We start from the raw sequence: 23,203 nt of genomic DNA on the forward strand, positions 1-23,203 counted from the left end.
CTGTCTCTGAATAGCCTAGGCGAAAGGGGCTAGCTTTGTGGTTCAAATCACTGTACAAGGTAGGCTTACCAGTGCGTGGGCAAGGTACTTGTTCACATTTATCAGCAAAGGTTGTCCTCGCCTGTTGCCTGAAAAAGAAGGCTTGTTGTCAATGTTTAAAGGTTCTCAAAAGCGTCACCTTTCGATCTTCTCATGCTTCAAGTTTTTATGCCTTTGACAAGGCTCGTCACTTGAAAAAGAAAGGCACTCATCAAGCTCCGTTAAATAATATTCACTGCGGTTGCCCCCATTTCTAATAATAACGACACTCTTGTCAGTCCAATCATCGTTTTTATTTTTTTAATATCTATAAATGCTTCAATGAATTATTTTCCCTACATGTTCGGAAAAATTAATTCTATTGTGATACTCTATTTTCTTGAATTCGAAATGAGATGACAAGAATGTGATATCGCTTTCAAAGATGGATGGCAGATGAGCTCATGCTTAGGCAGAGTGTACATAGCGTACTGTTTTGAGGAAGCCTGCATTATTGCTTCTTCCTTCCAAATTGCAAGTGGGGACAAAGTCTGTGCCCCTAGACATCCTCCTCTCTTTAAGGAGGAGTTTGATTTGTTGGTTATTGGATCAAGTTGCCAAATGGATTATATAAACCTATTATAACTAAGAAGTGGCATGAGATTACGACATTCTTACCTCGGGAACTTTGCTTGCTAGAATGATGGAGACACAAATGATAAGTTTCTGGATTCTTTTGTTTCTAGCAATGGGAGCTCTTGAATTAAGAGGTGCAAGAACAGCGCTGCTTATATCCAGGTCAATGTCACTAATGCTCTTGAATTAAGAGGTGCAAGAACAGCGCTGCTCATACCCAGGTCAATGTCACTAATGCTCTAGATCCTACCGAGCTACTAGGAAATCGTAACAAGACTTCTCATCCTGAAGTTGTGGTCGACGACAACAAGAATAGATATGGTGGATACTATGGAGGAGGTGGCGGTGGAGATAAGTTTTCGATGTTGGGGGGACGTAGCAGTGGTAGATGGGGAGGCAGAGTTGTTGGTGGCGGTGGAGATAAGTTTTCGATGTGGGGGGGACGTAGCAGTGGTGGATGGGGAGGCAGAGTTGGTGGTGGCGGCCGGTATAAATGGGCTTGTTGTGGTGGGAAAGGGAGGGGAAGAGCACGGAGAAGCATGAACAACCCCCCAAAGCATAGGAGGGGAGTCTTCAGCGATGAGGACAACAGGGTTGGAGAGTTTGCGCAATGCATGGGAAGAGGACGGTGTAAACGATGAGGTTGGATTGCCCTCTTCACTGTGGTGGACCTTGCTTCTATGACTGCCATTCTGCCACCATATGTGCAAGGCTCGTTAGTTCCTATTTCTCTAGTTAACCCTACTTCTGGCCACTTATAATCATTAATTTTGCACATGCAAATCATAATGGTGACTTGATGAACTATCGCCTTCTATCTGTGAATAGATTGATCAGGTATTGATTGGCTGGGAGTTTCAGAGTTATCTATATGTATCTTGTACAACCAGCAAAAGCATCCGTTGTCGTCCAGCGGTTAGGATATCTGGCTTTCACCCAGGAGACCCGGGTTCGATTCCCGGCAACGGAATTTTGCACTAGCTGGCAGGAAAACCATTCTTTTGTCAAAGACATTAGATGGATACCATTAATTATGATTAACTAATGCTAAATCTAGCAAGAAAATTCTTATGTTAATACCACATAGTTAGAGTATGACCCAACAACTAATACTCATTAGTTATTGATCATGATATTAATGAAGCTTTCAACACATTAATTTAATATCATTCAAAATTAATAATCATACGTCTATGATTGACGTAAATTTAGCCTATCTGTCTAGGTATCTTTCTCCTTTTATTTCAATATTAATTTTGGATTTTTTTGATATTTTCATTTTTTATTTAGCCTATGGTTAATTAGGGCAAACTATTTAAACTCTTATTCCGGGATTTGAAACCTGTTATAAATTTCAAAAATATTATCGTGTTTTTTTAGGATTAAGGCAGGGCTCTTCGGGTATTAAAATCTGCTGACGTAATCCTATATGAAGATACAAGGCATTCTTGGAAATTACTTCACCATTATAATATCCATACTCCACTGGTGAGTTTTTGGCTTCCTGCCTTGCCGTTTTGGAGATTTGGTTTGTTGTTAATTGTGTGGTTTAGATTAGCAGCTGAGTTATCATAAATTTAATGAGTCTCAAAGAGAACAGACGGTGTTAAGGAGGATGAAACAGGGCGAGATTGTGGTGCTGCTGATCAGCGACGCAGGGACACCTGGCATTTGGGTCCTGATGCAGAGTTGGCAAGCATTTTGTAAGTTTTTTAAATAAATTTCAGCTCATAGGTTGAAAGAATCCGTTGTGCATGTTTGGTTGATAACATAGGGACGGTTTGGAGAAACCCATCTATAGTGAGTATCAGGAGAGTGATGTTGCGGTAAGATAAATGATTTCTTAGTATTGGTCATTGCGGTCAATGTAATTGCATTTCAGGGGACGTGTCATGGCTCGAGAAATGACAAAACACATGAAGACGGAGGTTTTTGTTCATTACTTTTTACACGGTTTATCCTGTTCATATAGTGTAAAAATTTGGATAATGATGCTAATTTTGGAAGTTTGAACTGTAAGTTGTATAATTTCCCCCAATTGCCATGAACAATAAATATCAGACCTCGAAAGATGATAATGCCTTATTAGTTACTTATCAGTTGAATTCCAATTTTTTGTCTCGTCCCTGTTCACTGATCAAGGTGAGTGTGCCTAATCAGTTTTTGTGGAGCACTCTGGTGGAGGCAAAAGAACGTTTTCTGAATCAACAACCTCAGGAGGAGATGACACTTCTAATTGAAGGCAGGACAGACTGTTCGGTTGAAACTCCGTCAGAAGTTCACCTTGAGCATGAATTGAGAGAATTGATCTCCTGTGGGCATACTCTATCTACGGTGATGACCTATTTGATCAGAGATTCAATGCATCAGTGTTGCTTATATTCATTCCCCACACAAATGCTTCTGAACTTGATGAACTAGTGAATTGTGACTGGTTTTATTTGGACAAAGCTGATACAAAAACAAATATTGTTGCTGATGTTGAAAGCTCGTAGCAGCAAAACCAAGATATGTTAATGGTAACATCAGTTTCATCGGCATGGTCTTTCTTTGTTCCGAAAAGCGTTGAAACAATTTTTGGGTCCCTTGTTATGACCATGTCATCATCCTTGATTACCATTTAAGAAATTATTTAGTACTTCAGGTGTATTGCTTCCTTGTTCATATAAAAATGGGACTCACCATGATAACTATTTTTGGGTCCCCTTTTTGTGTATGGCTAATAATCTCTCCTATCATATGCTCTTGCTCTGTTCTCCAACTGTAGTTATGATTCGCTTCGGTGTGCATGTGGGCAGTCGAATCGGTGGCTGAAGGAACGACTGCGAAGACAGAAAACAATATATTGGCTGGCATTGAAGAAATTTGGAAAGCAACTTGCATTGAAGAAATTTTGTCATCGCCTTATTCGCTTTTTGAGTAGGGATGCCAGTTCTAATCCACTTCTGCATTCTCCCCTTGCTTCCAGAAGTCATCAAGTGTACAATTATTGAAGCAAAGCGAAGAGAACGTTTTTTCCACGAAGAAGTTGAAAGCGGGCAAGGTGAACCATCCAGAGGTTACCGCCGGCATGCTATTAAGGTCCCAGGGCAAGTCGTCCTTTGTAGCCGAGAGGAATGAGGAAGCGATGAACGAGAACTTAAACATGAAGGCGCTCCCTTCATATTGGCCAACTTTTGAGCGACATTTCCTACTTATATCGGGTTTTTGGTCCACCTGCCAGCCTGTCTTGTATCATGGAATCGCTTTCATTGTTTACTATGCTTCGTTTTGGTGGGAGATGGTATGCCTTTTATAGGTTCACTACCAGCATGTCTTTTTATACACTTGTATAAAACTTGACCGATTGATCACCAAATTAATGGATTTGATCTCGTGGGATAATAGCCCGTAAGTCTATGGAGTGCTAGATTGAAAAAAAAAAAAAATGTTTTCCAATTTTCAATCACCGAAGAAAAATACTTCCTTCCTCCATTCACTCTTGATTAGGTTGATCGGTGCATGGTGCAACAATAACTTGTTTCTATCCTCACTCGTTTGTTGTACAGCAATAATCGAGTCATAAACTTCAATAAAACGAATAGAAGATTAGGAGAAAGCAAAACCGTGGAGAACATTCCTGTTCCTTTCACAGATTTATATGGATAACAAAATGATGATGGAACCTTTATCCAATACAAATTTGTCAAAGAACTAAAGGAAGATATCACTGGGTCAATAGGGTCACAGTGAAGTGGGCTGGATCACGGAACCGCAACCAGCTGTGAGCTTGGAAGCATAAGCTCCAGAGAAGAGGATCGACATCACCTAGAGCCGCTACCTAGCATGACGTGCTGTCCTTGATCCCTGGACCCAATCTTTACCAGCTCAAATCTCCAACCACAGATTTTCATTGCCTGGAATAACAAAGTATTCACCACCACCACCACCACCACTGTAAGAAAAACCCTCTTCGAAAATTCACAATATTCCTTTTCTTTTCTTGCTATATACTAAAATAAATTAAATCCAGACTACTGATACTGCTGAATGCTATTAATCCAGCGTCACTGATTAAACAAAACTATATTTACAAGATTATTAGCTTCTAGAGGTTAGTATACTATGTTGTGTAGCATTAGTAGACTATCGTGTGTCATGATCACCATGGGGACACCGTCCTGGTAGGAGGAGGAAAGGGGGGATTGAATATACGTTGGCCAGTTGCTAAAATATGCCGGGGATCAAATTCCATTTTCCTTCGAGAAAATTGGTCCCACTTATCTCCAAAGTGGTCCCTCCATTCCTCTTGTGTAGTATAGTGAGGTAAATACTGTTTCACCTTGATCCCCGCATCATCGCAGAATCTGAGGACCTTATGGTTCTGATTTGTCAAGTACTCCAAGGACTGAGTCTCTTCACCATTATCCAACGCTGATCTTAACAATGCCACCAGATAAAACACATCCTCATCTGGGGTCACAACTGAGCTCCTTTGGTCCCACCTACACAAGATCAAGAACACCAACACTAACGTTAAGAAAAGATCATTTGCATTTAGCAAACAAGAAATTATTCAAGATAGGGCATCAAAGTTGGATCTTTCTCGACCGAGAGAGTTCACAACGCAGGGATTCGATGGATTTGAAGAAACCAGTGGGACCTTTTCGGAACTCAATTGGACAATATACATAAACTTTATCTTGGTGCAAATATTGATGTCGATTAATCATGTTTTAGTTCTATTTGTTCATCAAAGGGCATGGTAGGAGTTTAGGAAATGGACATGATACCATCTTCTAATGGAGGACCCATGAAGTAGATCGCCTGACAGGAGAATCTGTCATTTGGATGACCACTACCGTCAATTTGTTGGTTTCCAGTCGACAAAAGAGAACAGTGTTTGTCAATCCTAGCTGGCCCTTAAATACAAAATATTTCATCTGTGGTGCTGGGCTCTTTTGCATGTGGGCCACGTGTATCCATAAGATTTAGAGTACCACCATTCTCATGGGTCCACCTGAATTTTTTCTCTGCATCTTTCCCTCCTCTTCGTCTTTCATTATCATACATATCATCTCTTTCAAGTCGTTAAGTAAGAACTCGTTTTATAATTAACTAACAACTTATTATAGGAAAAAGAAGGTATTATTGCAGACTGCAGCAATGCCTTGTATTATTGAAGGTTGATAGCTACCCCCCAACGTGAAGAGGTAATCTCTGGCTTAACTCTTGATACCATTATAACTTGTTTTGTTCCTGTATTATTGGCAGGCAAGAGGGTTCCAGGCATGCCTGCTTGTCTACAAAATTTAAATCTACGTATACATGTGTTCGAAGCGTATAAAAGTATATAAGTTATACGTGCAAGTGCTTAATTACGTGTACGGTTGGATGACAACAACATGGGGACACTTGATGAGAATTGAGAGCTAAACATTAATATCTCCATGTTGCATGCATGCAGTCTCAAGTGAAAAGGATAAAGATGAGATGGATGCATCATGCTTGTTACTATAAAGCAAGAATTACTTACTTGCTTTTGTTCATAGGGTAAATTAGAATGGGTCCACTTGTCTTGTTATTTCCTAAAATGCCCTTAAAGACACCCCTGTCGACGTCGGCCATCCTTGATTTGGGAACAAAAAGGTTGAGCCAAGGGTGGGGCACCTCCCAAAGACCCTTGGCTCTTAGCTTTAGCTCGGCCTTGTGGACACGATCCAAGAAATCAATATAGGGCAAATCTGTTGTGAAGACTGATGATGGTATAAAATTCAATCGTTTCATCAAAGCCTCCACTTCCTGCACACAGTGGAACCAACCACCAATTAATTGTAATTTGTTGGAGCCATTACAAGTAGACTAGAGAAATATAATCAACGTACACAACAAAAATTAAAGCTGCTGCTGCTAGACATAGCTGCTTTTGTCGGATAAGTTTGATTCCAATTAATTAATACTTAATAAACTCTAGAAAGGAGAGATTAATTAGAAGAGAATAATTTGGTGGGTGACCGGCTTATAGATTTAGTAATATTTGATGTTGTAAGAAGATAGAAAAGTAGTGTTCAGTCTTAGGATCGAATGGGACGATAGATTACGCTAGATCTCCCATGTTTTCTTGTATGTGTCTTGTAGTATTTTTATATTAGCTACCACGTATAAAAATATTTGCCAACTAATCACAATCATATAATCTAGGAATTGTGGGGAAACCTTGTGGGCAGCACATTGTTAAAAGTAGAGAAAAGGTGTGGGTACGTACAATACTACAAAATAGTAACAGCGATGATAGTAGAAGGTTCTAACTTATTGTAAAATTAAATAAAAATTAATTGGATTAGCGTGCATCTCGAAACAAATTTGAATGTGTACAGGCATTGGTAGTTTCACTGTTAAGAAACCTGGACAGTCTGATTAATTTACTTGTAACCTGGTTTATTAATTATGTTATGGACTCGGTTCATATGCATGGTTTTCGGCCAATTGCTCTAAAACAGCTCCATCGCAAGGTATTTGTCGATTGCACTCGGCAAATTTATTAATTATATAGGGTTGTCCAGCCAGTACCATCTTTGGAGAAAAACATTATAAATATTGCAATACTACATTATTATTCACATTTTCATCTCTTAATCATGCTATGCACTTAAATAATTCAGTCAGAGCCACTTGAGACGAGGTCAGGTGTCAAGGCAGGCAGCAGGACGACCGGATTATTAGTAAGTTCTTAATAATATTTTTACGAAAGAAGCCGTAGTTTTATAACCACTTTAGACAATTTACCATGGTTATGATCAAAACCAATACATCCACTTTCCGTGGACGAATTAAAGGGGTTTTACCTGATCAATGGTATCGGCAGTGGCTTCATCGTAATTCTTGGTGATCTCGAGGCAGTACAGCACGCCCCCATTAGCCCCAATGGAGCTAATCTTAACAGGATTGCGAGGGGAAAAGAAAGAGGACCTCCAATTGTTAATAAGCCCTTCATCAACAATGACAAATCCTTCAACATAATCGAATTTCTGGCTATAAGGGTTTCCATGCAAGGAAATGAGGTCCTCTTGGTCCCTGGTGAAAGTCGAGAAGTTGGAGTAAAGTACTCTAATCCACCTCACCTACAATAATAAAACAATAAACAGAACATGAAAACGAAAGAAAACAAGTAAGCGGCAAAAGCAAGACGTCAACAACTTTGCCAGCTTTAGAACAGCCGTGTGAATGGGTTAAAAAGCCTGCATGGACCCAACCTTAACTCATGGGTCATGAATAATCATTAACTAATACTAGGAAATTTATGCAAAGTTACGAGCCCCACCGTGGAATGAACCAAAATCTGTTACCAACAAGTGAAAACATTATTCGCAACAAGGGGGGGAGAGAGAGAGAGAGACATACCCTTTGAGGAGCTGGTTCAAGTGCAATTCTAGCCCTTGTAATGATTCCAAATTGTCCTAGACCACCAAGAACAGCATGGAACAGCTCAGAATTTTCTTCTTCTGAGCATGTCCAGAGCTCACCTTTGCCTGACATCCAGTTGCTGAATATTAATTACATCGATATAAAACCAACCCATTTCCTAATATATACAATTAAAGGAGGAAAAAGATAGAAACAGACAATTCGATACACAAAAAATTATAAACACTTTCAAATGACCAAAAAACAGTCATGTGTCACCCAGTGTCAAAAAAAAAATGATTGTTAATGAAAAGAACAGAAAACCCAGAACTAAATTGTGATGAAAATAATTTACTATTAAAAAAAACAAGAAATAGAGAAAAACCAGCCATGCAAGAAATGCCATGAATATTATTATATGACCAACCTGTAACAACGTCAAGCTCATAGACATTGCTAATTTGAGGTCCATGGTTAAAAGCTTGCCCACTAATTCCACCATTAGATAAGGTACCACCTACTGAAAGATACAAATAATCTGTCCATGATTTTGGTGCTAGCCCATGCTCTAATGTCCTCCTTAACACATCTATCCACAGCTCCCCTCCCCACACGTCTACGTGCTTCTCCTTTATCGATACTTGTGGCTTATCCAGCTTCCTCAATCCAAGCCGCCTCCCTTTCGAGCCCCCGCTCATTTCAATCACCACCCCGTTACTTGTCTGCGCCTGGCCGTTTATGGAATGCCCATGTCCCCTAGCCGAGACAGTGAATCCAGGAGACGATATGTAAGCCGCTCGAACAAGCCGGGCAATGTCTTCGGCGGAACCGGGGTGCAAGACTGCCATCGGCTCGGCTCGGGTAAGCAAGCCGAAGTCAAGCGACGCCGTTTCGACATCAAACTGGTCGACGCTAAGTTGATCGTCAACCCCAAGGAGTGGTTCCGATGGGTCAACGGTCAACCCTACCGTCACAATTAGACGACAGATAGCAAATGTTAAAAGAAGCTTAGAAGTCATTTTAAGTTTTCTTGTTTTCTTGCTTTGGTCGTCTTGAATGTATGTAGGAGCAAAGAATCCTTTGTGAGGAAAAAATCAAGAAAGTGGTGGCTTAAAGAAGAACAAGAAAGTGGTGGCTTATAGAAGAAGGTATAAGCGGCGGGAGTGGTGGTGGTAATGGAGGTGGGGGTGGGTCTTTATAAGGGTAAGAGGTAAAGGCAGAGAACAAAATCTGGTGACAGTGTTTGTGGTGGTGGAGGCTATCGTGGGGCTAACGTAAGATAGATAGCGCTTTAAAGATTTTCCACGCAAAACATGAAAATTCAGATTCCCTGCTAATCTTCTCTATACTCTTTTTGCACGTTGCACAGAAAATAACACAAGTGAATTAAACGAGGAATCAAGAGAGAAAAAATCTACCACAAAATATTTTTGCAGCAATAGAAAATAAATTAATTTCTTTTGTGTGCTGGGTTAACATAGAGAGAGAGAGAGAGAGAGAGAGAGAGAGAGGAGACTGAGTCTGACTAAAGTGTTTTTGGGTCGTTTGTGTGTTGTGTCTAGGTTATAAGATACAGGTTCTCAATTTATAGGACAAAAATGGGGTGGAGAAAGTTAGAAGGGACACGTGGATGTTCACGTGCGAGAGGTGAGGTGACACGTGTGGAGGAAGATAGTGAGGCAGGATGTGGGGGCCAGTTTTTGAATAGAGGGCCCAGATATGGATACGGAAGATCTACGCAGGGTCGGCTGCAAGGGAGGGTTCACGTGGTAGCAGAGGCCGGACGATGTCGGGGACAAATTGGGCAATTAGTTTATAAATTAAATGGAAATGATCAATTAACACAGTACCAAGAAATTTTAGCGAAAGAGTACTTCTTTCGATGAAAGATCCAATTGCTTTTTTATAAACAATTATCATAGATAAAGGAATGTATTTTTAAACCAGTCGTGGGCATTGAATTGGGTGTCGGGCGGTCAATGTTGAACTCCCAAAAAAAAATATATATATATTTCATTACAACACGCGAGCCAAATGGTTAAAATAGGCCCTAGTCTTGCCATTTTTGGAGATATTATAAGAGTCCTAGCAGTCAAAAATATGACAACAAAAGACGGTCCCAATTCATCAAGTGGATGTTTCTCTGTTAATAATCCATGACTGGTCAGCAAAGAATATGAGGATTCTTGGAGAGATAAGGTATCTAATCCTCCCAAATGAAGAGATAAGGAAGTTTCTTGTTGTGACTCCATCAGCAAATAGTATATAAAAAAACTGAATGACAAAAGAGACTAAAGGGCAGTTTGTCTGTGACACGCTGATGGTACAAGATAATGTTACAAATGGCCATGAAATCACAGCAAACTTTGAAGAGTTCCAGTAACCGAGGATTACACAGTGTCCTTCACATCATAAAGATTTAGAAGATCAATCCAAGATATTCTCAGCTACTAACAGTTGTCAACAAATTGTTGATCAAGGCAGATGGTACGTAGTTCATTTATAATTGCAACTTGTAGTGTTAATGTCTGCCTCTCTTTTAAAAACTAACCATTTAGTTTAAAAACAATAAAAAGAATCTCTCGGCTGCAAAATTGATTTCTTTCTTCTTGGTGTTATAGCAAACAATCCAATACATATAAAACCACATACTTCATCCAACACAACAAAACCAAACTCACCAAAACATGTGCCCATTATCCCTTAAGGTAGGAAACTTCATCACCCCAGGTATCATCTTGTCAAATTATCCATTATGGCATGAACAAGCTTTAGCATCCCATAAATATAAAAAAAAAAATGCATGAATTACTACCCAATTCTCATCATGTTTATCCAAATAATTAATATTTTGCGCTTCATTTCTGATAACAATATAATTTAATAGATATTGAAATATTTAAATTGTTGCATTACATGATCAGGATAATAATATTTAACAATGTTGAAGTAGTACAATGGGACATGTGCTAATCAAATATCAAATCTCTTACGGCATGCAAGCAAAGCTAGAAGTATCAAGTCATTTATATATAACATTCATATAACTTATCAGAACATATAAAAACCTTATCTTAGATGACAAATTGAAACTAAATAATTAATGTTCAAATAAGAAGAAAAACTAATACATTTGTAATACATATTTGATATGACAGTTGTGCGTCCAGCTCATCCCGGTAAAACTCATGGATATAAGTGGAATTTACTGTGAAATCTCTAGACTCACACCATCTTACAAGACAAGCCACAAAATTGGTACCCTTCTTTACATTCAATTTATATAAAAAAACATATTGATTACAATCAATTCTATTTTATTGTTATTTAAAACCAATGAAGATTGGTTTCTAAGTGACAGTGTCAAAAATCTTATTACCTCAACTCTCTAGACACCCAATATGAATATTCTCTTATGACCAGAGCTATATTAATTAACATTCCGAATTATAAGTTAGTATTTAAAATACTATGAATTCTGATAATCAAATAATTTAAAATACATATACCTAAAAAAATAATAGACAACCAATAATTTGTTTTTTATTTCATAGATATGTTTTACATAGTTGTCGATATACATATGCAATCATGACACCTCTCAACTCTAATTATAAATAACATAAAAATCATCAAGTAAATTTCAGAAAACACTACGGTATTGCATTACTAGCAATACTCATGAAAATAAGACAATTAAATTATGTAATATATATGTTCGGGTATGCATAATCAATTGGTCTATTTTTGCATCTACCAAAGGGATCTCAAAATTAATATCCCCTACAACCATTAGCTAGAGGCACAAGTACTAACAGATGGTGACATAAAGTCTCTCTATCAATTGAACTTTCACGGTATGTCACGAGGGTTTCATCTATTGGAGGACAAATCAATATGGTCACATATTGTAATATAGATGTTATCTCACCAACACGAAGATCGAAGGTATACGTCTCGCACCTCTATCGCTTAACCAATGCTGTAATCAATGCATGGTCAAGATGTATATGATACGGCTGACTGGTCTCATAAAAACCAGCTCCGATAACATATGATCAGACATAATCATGCAACTTTATCAAAGTAGTCTAGGTGTTATTAGATTACCTCACTTAAATGAAGCAACTTAGGTATTTAAATAATTAAATCGTTAAAATTGTAATAATGTGCAGTTCTTAATTAAAGTATTACCTCTTCACTCGAAATATCATTAAAACAATGTTGATCCTATTTATATAAACCCAACCTATCATGAGCAACGAGATGGCCCTGTCTGTCGATATCCTAAAAGAAATTGAACCTTTTTTAGTCCGAACCATGTCTCTCTTGAGGTCTTGTATAAAGAAATTACTAGTATTTACAAAATAATTAAACATATATATATTTAAATTAAAAAATAATTGAAGTTTATATAATTTAAAAAAATACAAAAACAATATCATATATTGTCTAGTTTCACAAGTTTTTATGTTATGACCCATTTGATTGCATATCCATATTTATTAAGAGAGTGGCTTTCTCTAACATCCATTTCATTATGTTGATGAGTGGATTTATTTCGACCTTTATATGTATGTCATCTAGCTGGACATCTATATAAATCTAAACAAGTATATACAAGTTACAATGACATATTGTATGATAAGTTAAAAATAAAAACTATATGCATTTTTGTATGACAAGCTGGAATAGAAATCATCAACATATTGTACATAATCTCATTTCATAAAGTGAAATGTACAATTAGGTATATTATACATAATCTCATTTCATAAAGTGAAATGTACAATTAGGTGTAAGCATAGTTGATGATATAGTTGTTATTTATTAGGAGTACAACTTGCTTCATTAATGTTAATGGTTTCTCGTACTTCTCTTGTAACACTAGTTGTTGGAGGTGTTTTAGATTAAAATATCTTATTTCCAAGATCAAATAGAAATATCAAGTATAATCTGGAAGTTGCTTCAATAACAAGTATTTTAGTTAGGACCTTGAAAGTCTACAATATATCATGATATAAAAATTCTTCAACTTTATCCATGTGTTCCATAAAATATTTATTACACCTGAAAAAGATTGTTTGTTATATAGACAAAACAAGTGAGCCATATATAGTTTTTAAAACATTATTAAAAAACTCTGACGAGTTCGTGATCATATTGTCATAATGAAGACCATCATAATCATAACATAATGCCCATTTTTCTTTAGGTTCAACAGTTAACCATGCTCTGATCGCAAGATCAATCACTATCAACTCCTCGTATAAAATGTCAAACTTATGTTTAAAAGGGTTTGTACACGTTTTATGCAACATCTTTTTCAAGGCAATATTTTTTTAACTTTGTGTTGAAGTTATTCACAAAGTATTGTGAACAATATCGATGATATCTAACAGGAGTGAAAAAATTCATGTCATAAAACTCGTAATCACCACATATTTATCTGATATAATACACAACTTGGTCTATCCGTTAATTACATATCAACAAAGAAAATACAAAAACCAACTCTAATTATTGTTTATCTCTTTTTCTATAATAGCAAAACACAACGGATAAACTCCATTATTCATATCATAAGCAACTACAACCAACAATTTAGCTTTGTACTTACTATAAAGGTGAGTACCGTCAATAATAATTAGAGGACAAATAAATCTATAAATTGAAGCACCAAGTGCCCAAAATTCTCTTTCAAATGATGCATTATTGTCATCAACCATTTTATGATCCCAAGTGATAATTGTTCCAGGATTTGAATTGTTGGTTGTCATTATAGTTCAAGGTAGGTTTTAAAATGACTCTTTGTGTGTAATAAAAAACTACTCTAAGATTTTTTGTTTAGCCATTCATGCCATCAAATAAAAACTTTATACTTATAATCCCTCTTCATGGTACATTGAATCGTTGCAACATTTATACTTAATTTCCTTTTTATAATTGTTTTTATCACCCCAATAATTAGATTTGAGTTAATCGAATGATGGCATTGCAAAATGAGAGGGTTCTGTATGTGTATGACCCTTTTAATTTTGAAATTTCTCATAAATAAGACCTTTAGTGATACCTCCCACACAAATACCATTGAGTATTTAGTTTCCAAACACACTGTAACTGAACATAGTTTTTTGTTGAACAATGATCTTGTATTACAAAGAATTATTTATATGCCACCATTTTACTGTATTAATACATCCGGACTTGTCTCTAAATCTTTTCCAAAACTCCAATTCACAACTGATATGCTTTAATACCTATGACTATAAACTTAGTCATTGCATCCATATTGATCATCTGCTCTAACAACCTTAAATTCAGGAGAAGGAGGTGTTATTTATTGATTGACAAGCTCAACTAACTCAACATTCCTATCATCCTTATCATCCCTATTTTCCCTCTCCACCACAACTCTACCAATATAATGTTTATCTTCATCATCACTTAGTTTAGATTCTCTATAGCAATATGAAGTAGATGTGATACCCAACTAATGTTCCATATTAATAATTTCATGGAGTGAAATTTATCTACTAGCACTATTACCAAACCTAGATGAACCAGATGCTCGTGTTACCTGTATAGTTCTCTAAGAGTTACTTAAAACCAAGTCAACTCTATATTATAAGAGTTTTCTTATCCATGTCTACTATGTAAAAAGATTAGCTTTTGCATATTAATTCGATTAATCCTCTTAAATCCAAATATTGAATTCACACTCTCGTTACTGTAAATGGGTACACCGACATAACAAGTTAAATTGATCCCGGTTTGCAAACCCTTCAAGTAATTTGAACTTCTATTCTATACATATTTCAGCCAAGTCAATCACAAAACATTCTCAATAACTCCTTAAGGGACATGTCTGATGTGGCAATTAGAAATTCATGGCTTCTTCCATTATAAATGATACCATTATTAGTATTGATAATAATGTCATTACGAAAGTATAATATTTCTAAATTATCAAATATTTTATCAAACAAAACACATTTCTAATTTATTAATTTATCATAGTTAATTAAAGTGCATTAATTATCAACAAAAATACAATGTTAAAATAATTAGTTAAAACCTGGACTCATCAAATTAATCAACGAACACCTACATTCATTAAATTCCGCTACCATAGCAAGATTACCAATCAAATTCATGTATTTCAGAACTAGGATTATTATTTTATACATAATTCGGTATAATTTATAATTTAATCTAAATCAACACTAACTCTCCTATCATATAATTTTGTTAATTCACAATCAGCAAAAACTAAAAAACATTGATTATTTAACAAAATAAACTAATTATCAACTTGAAATATATATAATTAACCTAATCCATAATTTAATCTAAATCAACACTAACTATTCAAACAGATAATTTTGTTAGTTCACAGTGAATAACAACCTAAAATAATTGGTTATTTAACAAAACAACCAAATTATACTTAATGAACAACTTAAATTACATTTAATTAACCTAATTTTTAATTTAAAATCCTAACATTCAATAAAATCAAAATAATATCAATTAAACACAAATTACATTGAATTAATTAAGAGAAAATGTTCAATATATCTCTAAATATGGAAAGTGGATGGTGAGGGTGACCAATGGTGAATGTTTTAGCCGGAAAAATAAGGAGTCGCCGCTGGCAGAAAGAGAAAGGGATGTTCGCCGCAAGTAGAGCTAGAGAGATATGGGTGATGTAGCTATTATGGGTGTTTTTGGTGGCGGGAATAGGGAGATCCAGGCGGTGGTTACGGGGAGAGAAATGGAGGAGCAAAGAAGAAGAGAAAGGGGTCTTGGTCTTAAAACTGCAAGTGAAAATAAGTTACATTTCTGATTATTTTTTCAACTTAGTTATTTTACTATTTTTTTAACCATGCTAAAAAACAAGAAAACTCACATAAAAAATCAGTACTAATGTGCCAAAATCAAAAGATCTGGACCTAGGAACTAGTCCATTACACAATCTACAAGACTCCGTCGATGTACAAGAGTTAAGTCTCCATCAGAGGCAATGGACAAATTTGAATGATGGCGAGCAGATTAGTGGGGCAAACGTGGAATCGGCTTTAACGAACCAAAACTCTCAGTGGAAAATGGGCTTGAGTGTGGTGTTTTGGCGTGCGATATTACAATGACTGGACGGACTGTTCAATAAACATGTGGGGGCAAACCTACGAGACCAAAGGTTTGGGATTTGACTCCATCGATGCAAACACATTTACTTCCAGGAAACAGTCGACCCACGATTTTCTATATATTTTTCTATATATTTTTTATAGAAGTCCAAGGAAGAACATATTCCCTTGGAGTTCTCTTAGATAATTCCATATATTTTTCTTAAATTTATAAGATATATTTAATTTGCTAATACAGATTACTACACCTGAGGGAAGGCATTATATTTCTCTTTACTCTATTACTTTTTCTTTATTTCTTTCTATTTGAAATTAATTTAATAACTTGTCGTTATGTAAGATTCAATCTTTTTTGAAGGACGAGAAGAGCTTCGTCAAGTCTCTCTCTTTTTTTTTTTTTTCAATCAAGTGGGCTGCAGCCTCAATTCAACTTTTGCAGCCACTCTTTCCTTAAAAGAGGAGGAGGCAAAGTACTGTTCTCACTCCACATATGTCCATGTTGCTCGGCAGCCTCTCTTCCAGCAGCCTGCACGGAAGAAACTTGTTTATGATTTTGTTTTTTGAAGATGGCTGGATTTCTTTAATTATATCAGTGATACGTCAACTTTCTTTAACGCATTGAATCGGAAGAATTTAATATCTTAGCCTCAAATCTATTGGCTACAACTGCCAAGGATGACTGCGACACTTCGCACTACACTATGTTTGCTTTAATTTGAACTCGCATTTTTAAATATAAAAACAGATTACACAGTTATTCAAGAGATTGGCTCTTTAGGGTTGAATGGGAGATTATTACAAGTTATTTTTTTAAAGTTTTTTTATTTAAAAAATAAAAAAATTGAAAAAAACATGATTAGACAATAATCTAAATAGAATTTTATATCAAGTATTGATTATACAATCAATCTACTAATTTGTGACTATTTACATATTAAATGGGTTTCTCAAGCTGTGTAGGACATATACTAACATCAAGATCAATGTGCTCATACATTATTTTTGGGCCACAGGAAATATACAGTTCTATAATTGTGAGATAATCATCTGGACCCTGGAATCAAGAACAATGCCTGTTACTGAACTTGTTCGTATTGAATTAAAAAGAGCAACTTTGGGGTGGTTGGAATGTTGTAGCAATCACGGTATAGATTTACAGCAAGTGGGCAACGCACTCCTCAATTTTATTTTTATTTTTATTTTTTTTACGAAGTGCTTATTCTATTCTAGTTTCCATGGATAGATATAAAAATAATTTGTTGATGGATAACGAAAAAATCCGTTGGGTCCATTGATTCCAGGTGCTCACCCATGGCCCTGTTGTAAACCCCTAGCTATTCCTCTTGGTCAAGGGAGCTGCTTGAGTTTGGAATATTGAAACTGATATGAAATATTGATCGTAGGATATGATTCCATATATGTGAGTGCATTGATTCGAGTGTGAATATTTTAATGGAAGGGAGCGAAAATGTGAGTACAGGAAATAAAATTAACTTTTTTTTCTTCTTAATTCTAGACTAGGAAGAGAAAAAAAAAGAAAAGAAAAGAAGGAAAGATGAAAATTCGAATCACAAATTTTTATCATGCATCCCAGCCCTTGTAATTCGAATCTCAAATTTTTATCATGCATCCCAGCCCTTGTTGTGTGAGGAAAGTATAGCAAAAAAGAAAAGAAAAAGGTTGTTTGTTTTCTTTTATTACATATAAAAACAATTAAAAGCATCTCTCTCATCTTCTTTAAACCAAATGAATTAAATTTAATTTCATAGTTTTCCCTTTTCTCCCCTTCACTCTATTTAATTTCCCTTGCTTCCATTTATATTTAGATTGTACACACTCTTCATCCTGGAAATTATTATTGGTCTACAAATAACGTAACCATTTTAAATTTAAAAAGAAAAAAAAATACTATAATTTAATGTAATGTGTTTATATAGCCTTGCTTCTAATTACTGCACTCGATCCATATTTTAGTATCTGAAGGTCCTGCGTTGAGTCGACGAAAGAAGAGCTGTCATACATGAATTAGGTGATTTGCTTGATAATTCGGTCACGAGGTCATCGCACGTCAATCAATGAACAAGGTTGAAAATTACTAATTTAAGTTTATTTTTGTGTTTTTGAAGTGTTTTAAAAGAAATTAAATTTTTTATTTATTTTTATCTTTGTTTTAAAATAAAATTTTTATATTTTTTAAATTATTTTGATGTGTTGATATTAAAAATAAATTTTAAAAAATAAAAAAATATTATTTTAATATATTTTTAAATATAAAACATTTTAAAAATAAATCCTTACTACTAAACAGTATACAAAACTTATGCTGGCTAGATTTCGCATGCAAAAGTGGACTGGGTCTTGAATTACTGACATATTGTTTTTTTCAAGAAAAACTGGGAATTATGGAGGCTTTAAAATCACATCAAAGTCAACTACATGTATAGCTTGCTTTTATAAAATCTTTGAAAAAATAAAATAAGGTTATTTTAATCCGAAAGGAGTAGTGATCATGGCTTGAGATGTCCCCCTTTCTTTTCTTTAACTCCATCCAAATACCTTAGTTCTTTGCTTTTGGTCGGTTTATAACTTTACACCTAATTTCCAATGCATGATTCCTCGTGCAAAAGGAAATTTGAACAATGTTCCAATCTTTCTCATCAAGATCTTGGTGTATCTCTTTTGTTTTCCCGGCCCTTCGGTATCTACATCTCTTTTCTTTATCATATCATCATTTTGTCTTTCTTTTTAGTTAAAACCCATCTTTTACAGCAAAAGTTCGGCCTTCTTTCTCAATGTGCAAGGCAATATAGGAAGTAGGGACCCTCGCAAACCATCACTTTCTCGACAAAGCTGTTTAAGAAGCAAATCTACCCACTTTTGTGCTAGTGACTTGGTGTTAAAAGGGAGAATCGGCCTTCTTTTTTCCATGCATACCAATTATCCCCAAGATTAGATTCTTCTTCTTTCGTCCAGTTTATAAGGCAGGCTCTATCGCTATAATTTTGTACTAATAAACCCTAGTCACTCAGTGGACTTGATAGGCTTTAGAAAAAGCAGCTTGTGCAATAAATATGAGAATCAAAGTTTGTTTTAATTTCCTTGCTTTTCATTAACGTATCGTACAACCCAGTACAAAGTTTTTAACACCATTGTTACAAAAGTACAATTGCTCTATGATTTTGCTTGCTTGGCCAAGCAATCACGTTGATCTTATTAGCCCTTAGGTTAAATTTTCTTCATACTGGCTAGCAAAAGGGGAAAAAAAACAAGAGGAAGGAAGGCAGAAACATGTTCATTCACACTTGTAGCGAGACGAGTAAAAACAAAAACAAAAAGGAGAAAATTCTAATTAATCAAGTCCATGCCAAGGCCCATCCAAAACTCTTAGCTACAAAACGTTAAGTTTTTATATCTTGATGCTCAATTGAAAAGCGTCGAGAAATTATAGCAAAAAGAAGAAGAAATATCTGACATTATCTTCAGGAAGATATTCGTACTATTATAGCAATTATTAGGACGATAATCTCAAAAGAGAGCTAGCTAGCATACACTAGCAAATGGAACAAAAAGCGGATGAAGAATCGTGAATACAGGCCACGGCCAGCCTCTGCTAACTCAACTTTGTTGAATTTATCAGAATCACACCTGTGAACACACACGGCATCATTTTCTCACCACCATGGTTTGATTTGTGGGCCGCCTACCTACCTAGACGACATGCATGCTGCCACGGATATCAAAGTCGTTAACGTAAGGACGCGGAGCACCGATGTTCAGTAGGAAACTTGAATGGGGTAAAATGAAATTAGTGTAGTAGGAGCAATCAAGTTTCTTTGGTGAGGTGTAGTAGGAGCAATCAAGTTTCTTTGGTGCAGCCCTATCATATCGTATAATTTTGAGGCTCCCTTTCCAATCCACAAATCAATGAGGTTACTTAATCAAGTGTGTTTGCTTTCATAATCGAAGAAGGGCGATTTTTGGATAGCAAAAGAAATATAATTTTGGGAATTTCCTTCTGCGATAAACCACCTAGAGATCGAGGCCGAGAGATATGTCGTCCCATAGACGCTGCACTGGCTTAGCTTGATAACATGCTGATGCATGCATGCGTGCATGGACTGTAAAAATCAGTAGCCACTGTCATGCTAATTGTGAGTGGACGATAATAATTTGGATGATTGACACTCATTACTCACTGTTGCGACGTTCGGGTACATTTTTGTTTCTTGTATTGAACATGCTACATCTAGAAAACAAACATGTAATCAAACAATATATGAACAGTACGTAATTTGATTTGAATGTGGAGTGTTCCTCCCCTCAAGCTAGCAAATGGGTAGGCCAGGGGAATAAAATCGAACAGCAAATCTTGGTCAATTATTAAGGAGATCGATGGCGATACCAGACGGGTGTTATCTATCGTTTCCAGCATCATAGAAGGCAAAATAAATGGTCCCATCTTTCATGTCATGTTCTTCTAATTAATGATCCACTGTATGTATTGACCATGTGAACTCAGTACTATGCTTCGAGATCATGCTGTGGTTGCATTGAAATCCCACCAAATTTGTTTATACTTCGACAGTACGCTACCTAAATTTCCCTGTTTACCGATCTTTCTTCTTCCTCAGATGCATGGGCTGCCGACGCTATGCTTGGACTTATGCTGTGATTGCAATCAAATTCCACATAATTTGTTTGTACCATGACACTACGTAAGGTTCCCTGTTTATTTTTTATATATAATAACCGGGTTATTTGTTTATTGATTTAACTTGCTAGTTAAATAATTTTGTATACTATTTATTTCTTTCAATATTCAAAACTCGTCAAATTAAGATTCTCTATAGTTTTGATTTAACTGTTTTCAATATATGCTACTTTAGTACTACCATTCACCACCCACCTTGGTTTTTGAAAATATTTATTGATATTGTATGTAACATCAATTTATGGATAGATGTATAAATATATATTTATGGCGCCTCCCACGTCCTATATGGGTTCCACCTTTGTTCATGAAATTAACCAGCTGGCTGCGATCATGTCATTAATGTTTATATACGGGACGCATCAGCCTGGTATCGCACAATAATTGTTGATTTGAAAGGCTGTTCAGACCTTATTTAGACAGCCAATGATTCCATGTACGATAATGGGACAAAAAAAAAGCTAGCGTAATTCTTCATTTCACATTTTTTTTTAAATCTCGAGTCTCACGCATGTCTTAGTCAAGCTAGCAACATGCCGTTCCCACTAATTTTAATTTCTCTTAAAAATTATATTATCTACTTTCTATCTATGTATCTTAGTGTTTCAAAATATAAAGTATGGATTAAAAACACCAAAATATTTCTGGTTAAATAAATCTATTTCTTTTGCAGTTTCAAAGTAAATTTATCTAGCAAACAAATTTCATATTTGGTGAAGTTATTAGGTGTAGGTATGTCAATAATAATAAAAAAGAACCTTGGAGTTCCTTGGAAACCATGAATATTCAAATTATTTTTGTGAAAAATATATATAAGTTTGGTAGGATATGCGTGTAACGTTCAAGATTTGTTCAAGATTGTGGTTGATGGTTGACGGGATGTATGATGTCAGAGGAAGAATTATTTGAGAGATTTGGCTTCTAGTTTGTGGTCTCCTAAGCTTCTTGGAGTGGGTACCTGTTAATGGAGAATCGTCTTTTCATGCACGACTTGTTTATATGTTTACAGAGGAAGGATTATTACAGAGATTCGCTTTCTTTTTGTAGTCTCCTAAGCTACCTGTAGTGGCTGCCTATAAATAGAGAATCGCCTCAGATTCTTTATAACCGAGGATAATTCATGCGTGGAAAGTGTTAATTGATAGTTATTCTTTAAAGTGTGTTTTATATTAAAATATACTTAAATAATTTTTTTATTTTTTAAAATATTTTTTAAATTAGTGCATTAAATGATTGAAAATATATAAAAAATTAACTTTTAACTAATTTTTTTTAAATACGGTTTACATTATATTTGCAAATATTTGTATTTAATTATCTTTTTAGTAACTCTTTTGATTCTGAAACAACTAATAATAATAAAAATTAATAATAGAATTTTTTTTTATTCCCTCTTGTTTTTCTCTCCTTCTTCATCTATCTTTGTTTTGTAAAATAAATATTAATAACTATTTTTAAAGTATTCTAAGATAAAATACTTATTTTATACATGTAAACCTTTCGGAATAATATTATTCTGTTTTGAAATATGACTATTCTATTAATGTAAACAACACGCATATCAAGATAACTAATTTAAATTTAATAATGTCAAGGCAACATTTCTTATGCAATCTGTATTCCTAAGTCTTGATTCCATTAGAAAACCTTTTGTATGTAGACGTGAACTTCTAAACAGATGTGCGATCTTATGGATTTTTGTCATTATTTTTGTTGTTATTTAATTAATTATTAATTAATTTAATTAACTTTAGAGTAGACAATAAAAAAAGATTGGCTATTTTCTATCTCTAAAATCTCACCTTATTATTTTAATATTTTTAATGTGGAATGCTGGAGCTCTCTAACGTATTGACTTAGAGCTATATTCAATTTGACCTCGTATAATTATCAATCCGATCAAATAAAAAATAAAAAAGGAATAATAACCTTTATTTTTATGGGAACTAGATATGGAATTCTCCTTTACTTTTAAAATTTTATTTAAGAAAATTGAATTAAATCGAGTATCCACACACAAAAAAAATTATTGATTTTTTCTTTATTTCATTTGAATTTTCTTAGCACTAGCATGGCCTAATTAATAAAATATTGATTTAACATTGCTTTTTAATACATGGGCCTGTAATTGCCCTTGTTTTCATTCCCAGGCCCTTGCCTGTAAAACCCATAAATACCGCTTACAGGTCCGAATACTGATGGACCAATTTTAACTTTCAGGGGCCTTGAAACTGAGTCAGAAAGCCCACACTATTTTGAGCCTCTAATTTGTTAGCTAGTCTATACTGGTCCTGGGTCTTGCTTA

At 35.2% G+C, this 23,203-nt stretch overlaps 1 protein-coding gene, 2 long non-coding RNA genes and 1 other non-coding gene across 4 annotated transcripts; 2 read left to right on the plus strand and 2 right to left on the minus strand.

Moving 5' to 3' along the window:
• Positions 1-1,552: 1,552 nt before the first annotated feature.
• TRNAE-UUC (transfer RNA glutamic acid (anticodon UUC)) lies at positions 1,553-1,624 on the plus strand. Its single transcript has one exon. It is a non-coding gene; the product is annotated as a tRNA-Glu (tRNA).
• LOC105128791 (uncharacterized) lies at positions 1,562-2,424 on the plus strand. The gene is made up of 3 exons (XR_842946.1): positions 1,562-1,879; positions 2,035-2,142; positions 2,208-2,424. It is a non-coding gene; the product is annotated as an uncharacterized LOC105128791 (long non-coding RNA).
• Positions 2,425-4,247: 1,823 nt separating this feature from the next.
• Positions 4,248-9,551, minus strand: LOC105128792 (cytokinin dehydrogenase 5-like). The gene is made up of 5 exons (XM_011030620.1): positions 8,465-9,551; positions 8,035-8,162; positions 7,479-7,754; positions 6,170-6,435; positions 4,248-5,138 (listed from the first exon to the last, which is right to left on the minus strand). Exons 1-5 carry the CDS (start codon positions 9,054-9,056, stop codon positions 4,796-4,798), a joined length of 1,605 nt encoding a protein of 534 aa, XP_011028922.1. The 5' UTR covers positions 9,057-9,551; the 3' UTR covers positions 4,248-4,795.
• Positions 9,552-13,336: 3,785 nt separating this feature from the next.
• On the minus strand, positions 13,337-17,471 carry LOC105128793 (uncharacterized). Its single transcript, XR_842947.1, has 4 exons — positions 17,459-17,471; positions 16,297-16,302; positions 13,913-13,918; positions 13,337-13,432 (listed from the first exon to the last, which is right to left on the minus strand). It is a non-coding gene; the product is annotated as an uncharacterized LOC105128793 (long non-coding RNA).
• Positions 17,472-23,203: the final 5,732 nt, after the last annotated feature.

This window comes from Populus euphratica, unplaced genomic scaffold (genome assembly GCF_000495115.2).
Source record: "Populus euphratica unplaced genomic scaffold, PopEup_1.0 scaffold11.1, whole genome shotgun sequence".
In the NCBI taxonomy this organism is placed as follows: domain Eukaryota; kingdom Viridiplantae; phylum Streptophyta; class Magnoliopsida; order Malpighiales; family Salicaceae; genus Populus; species Populus euphratica.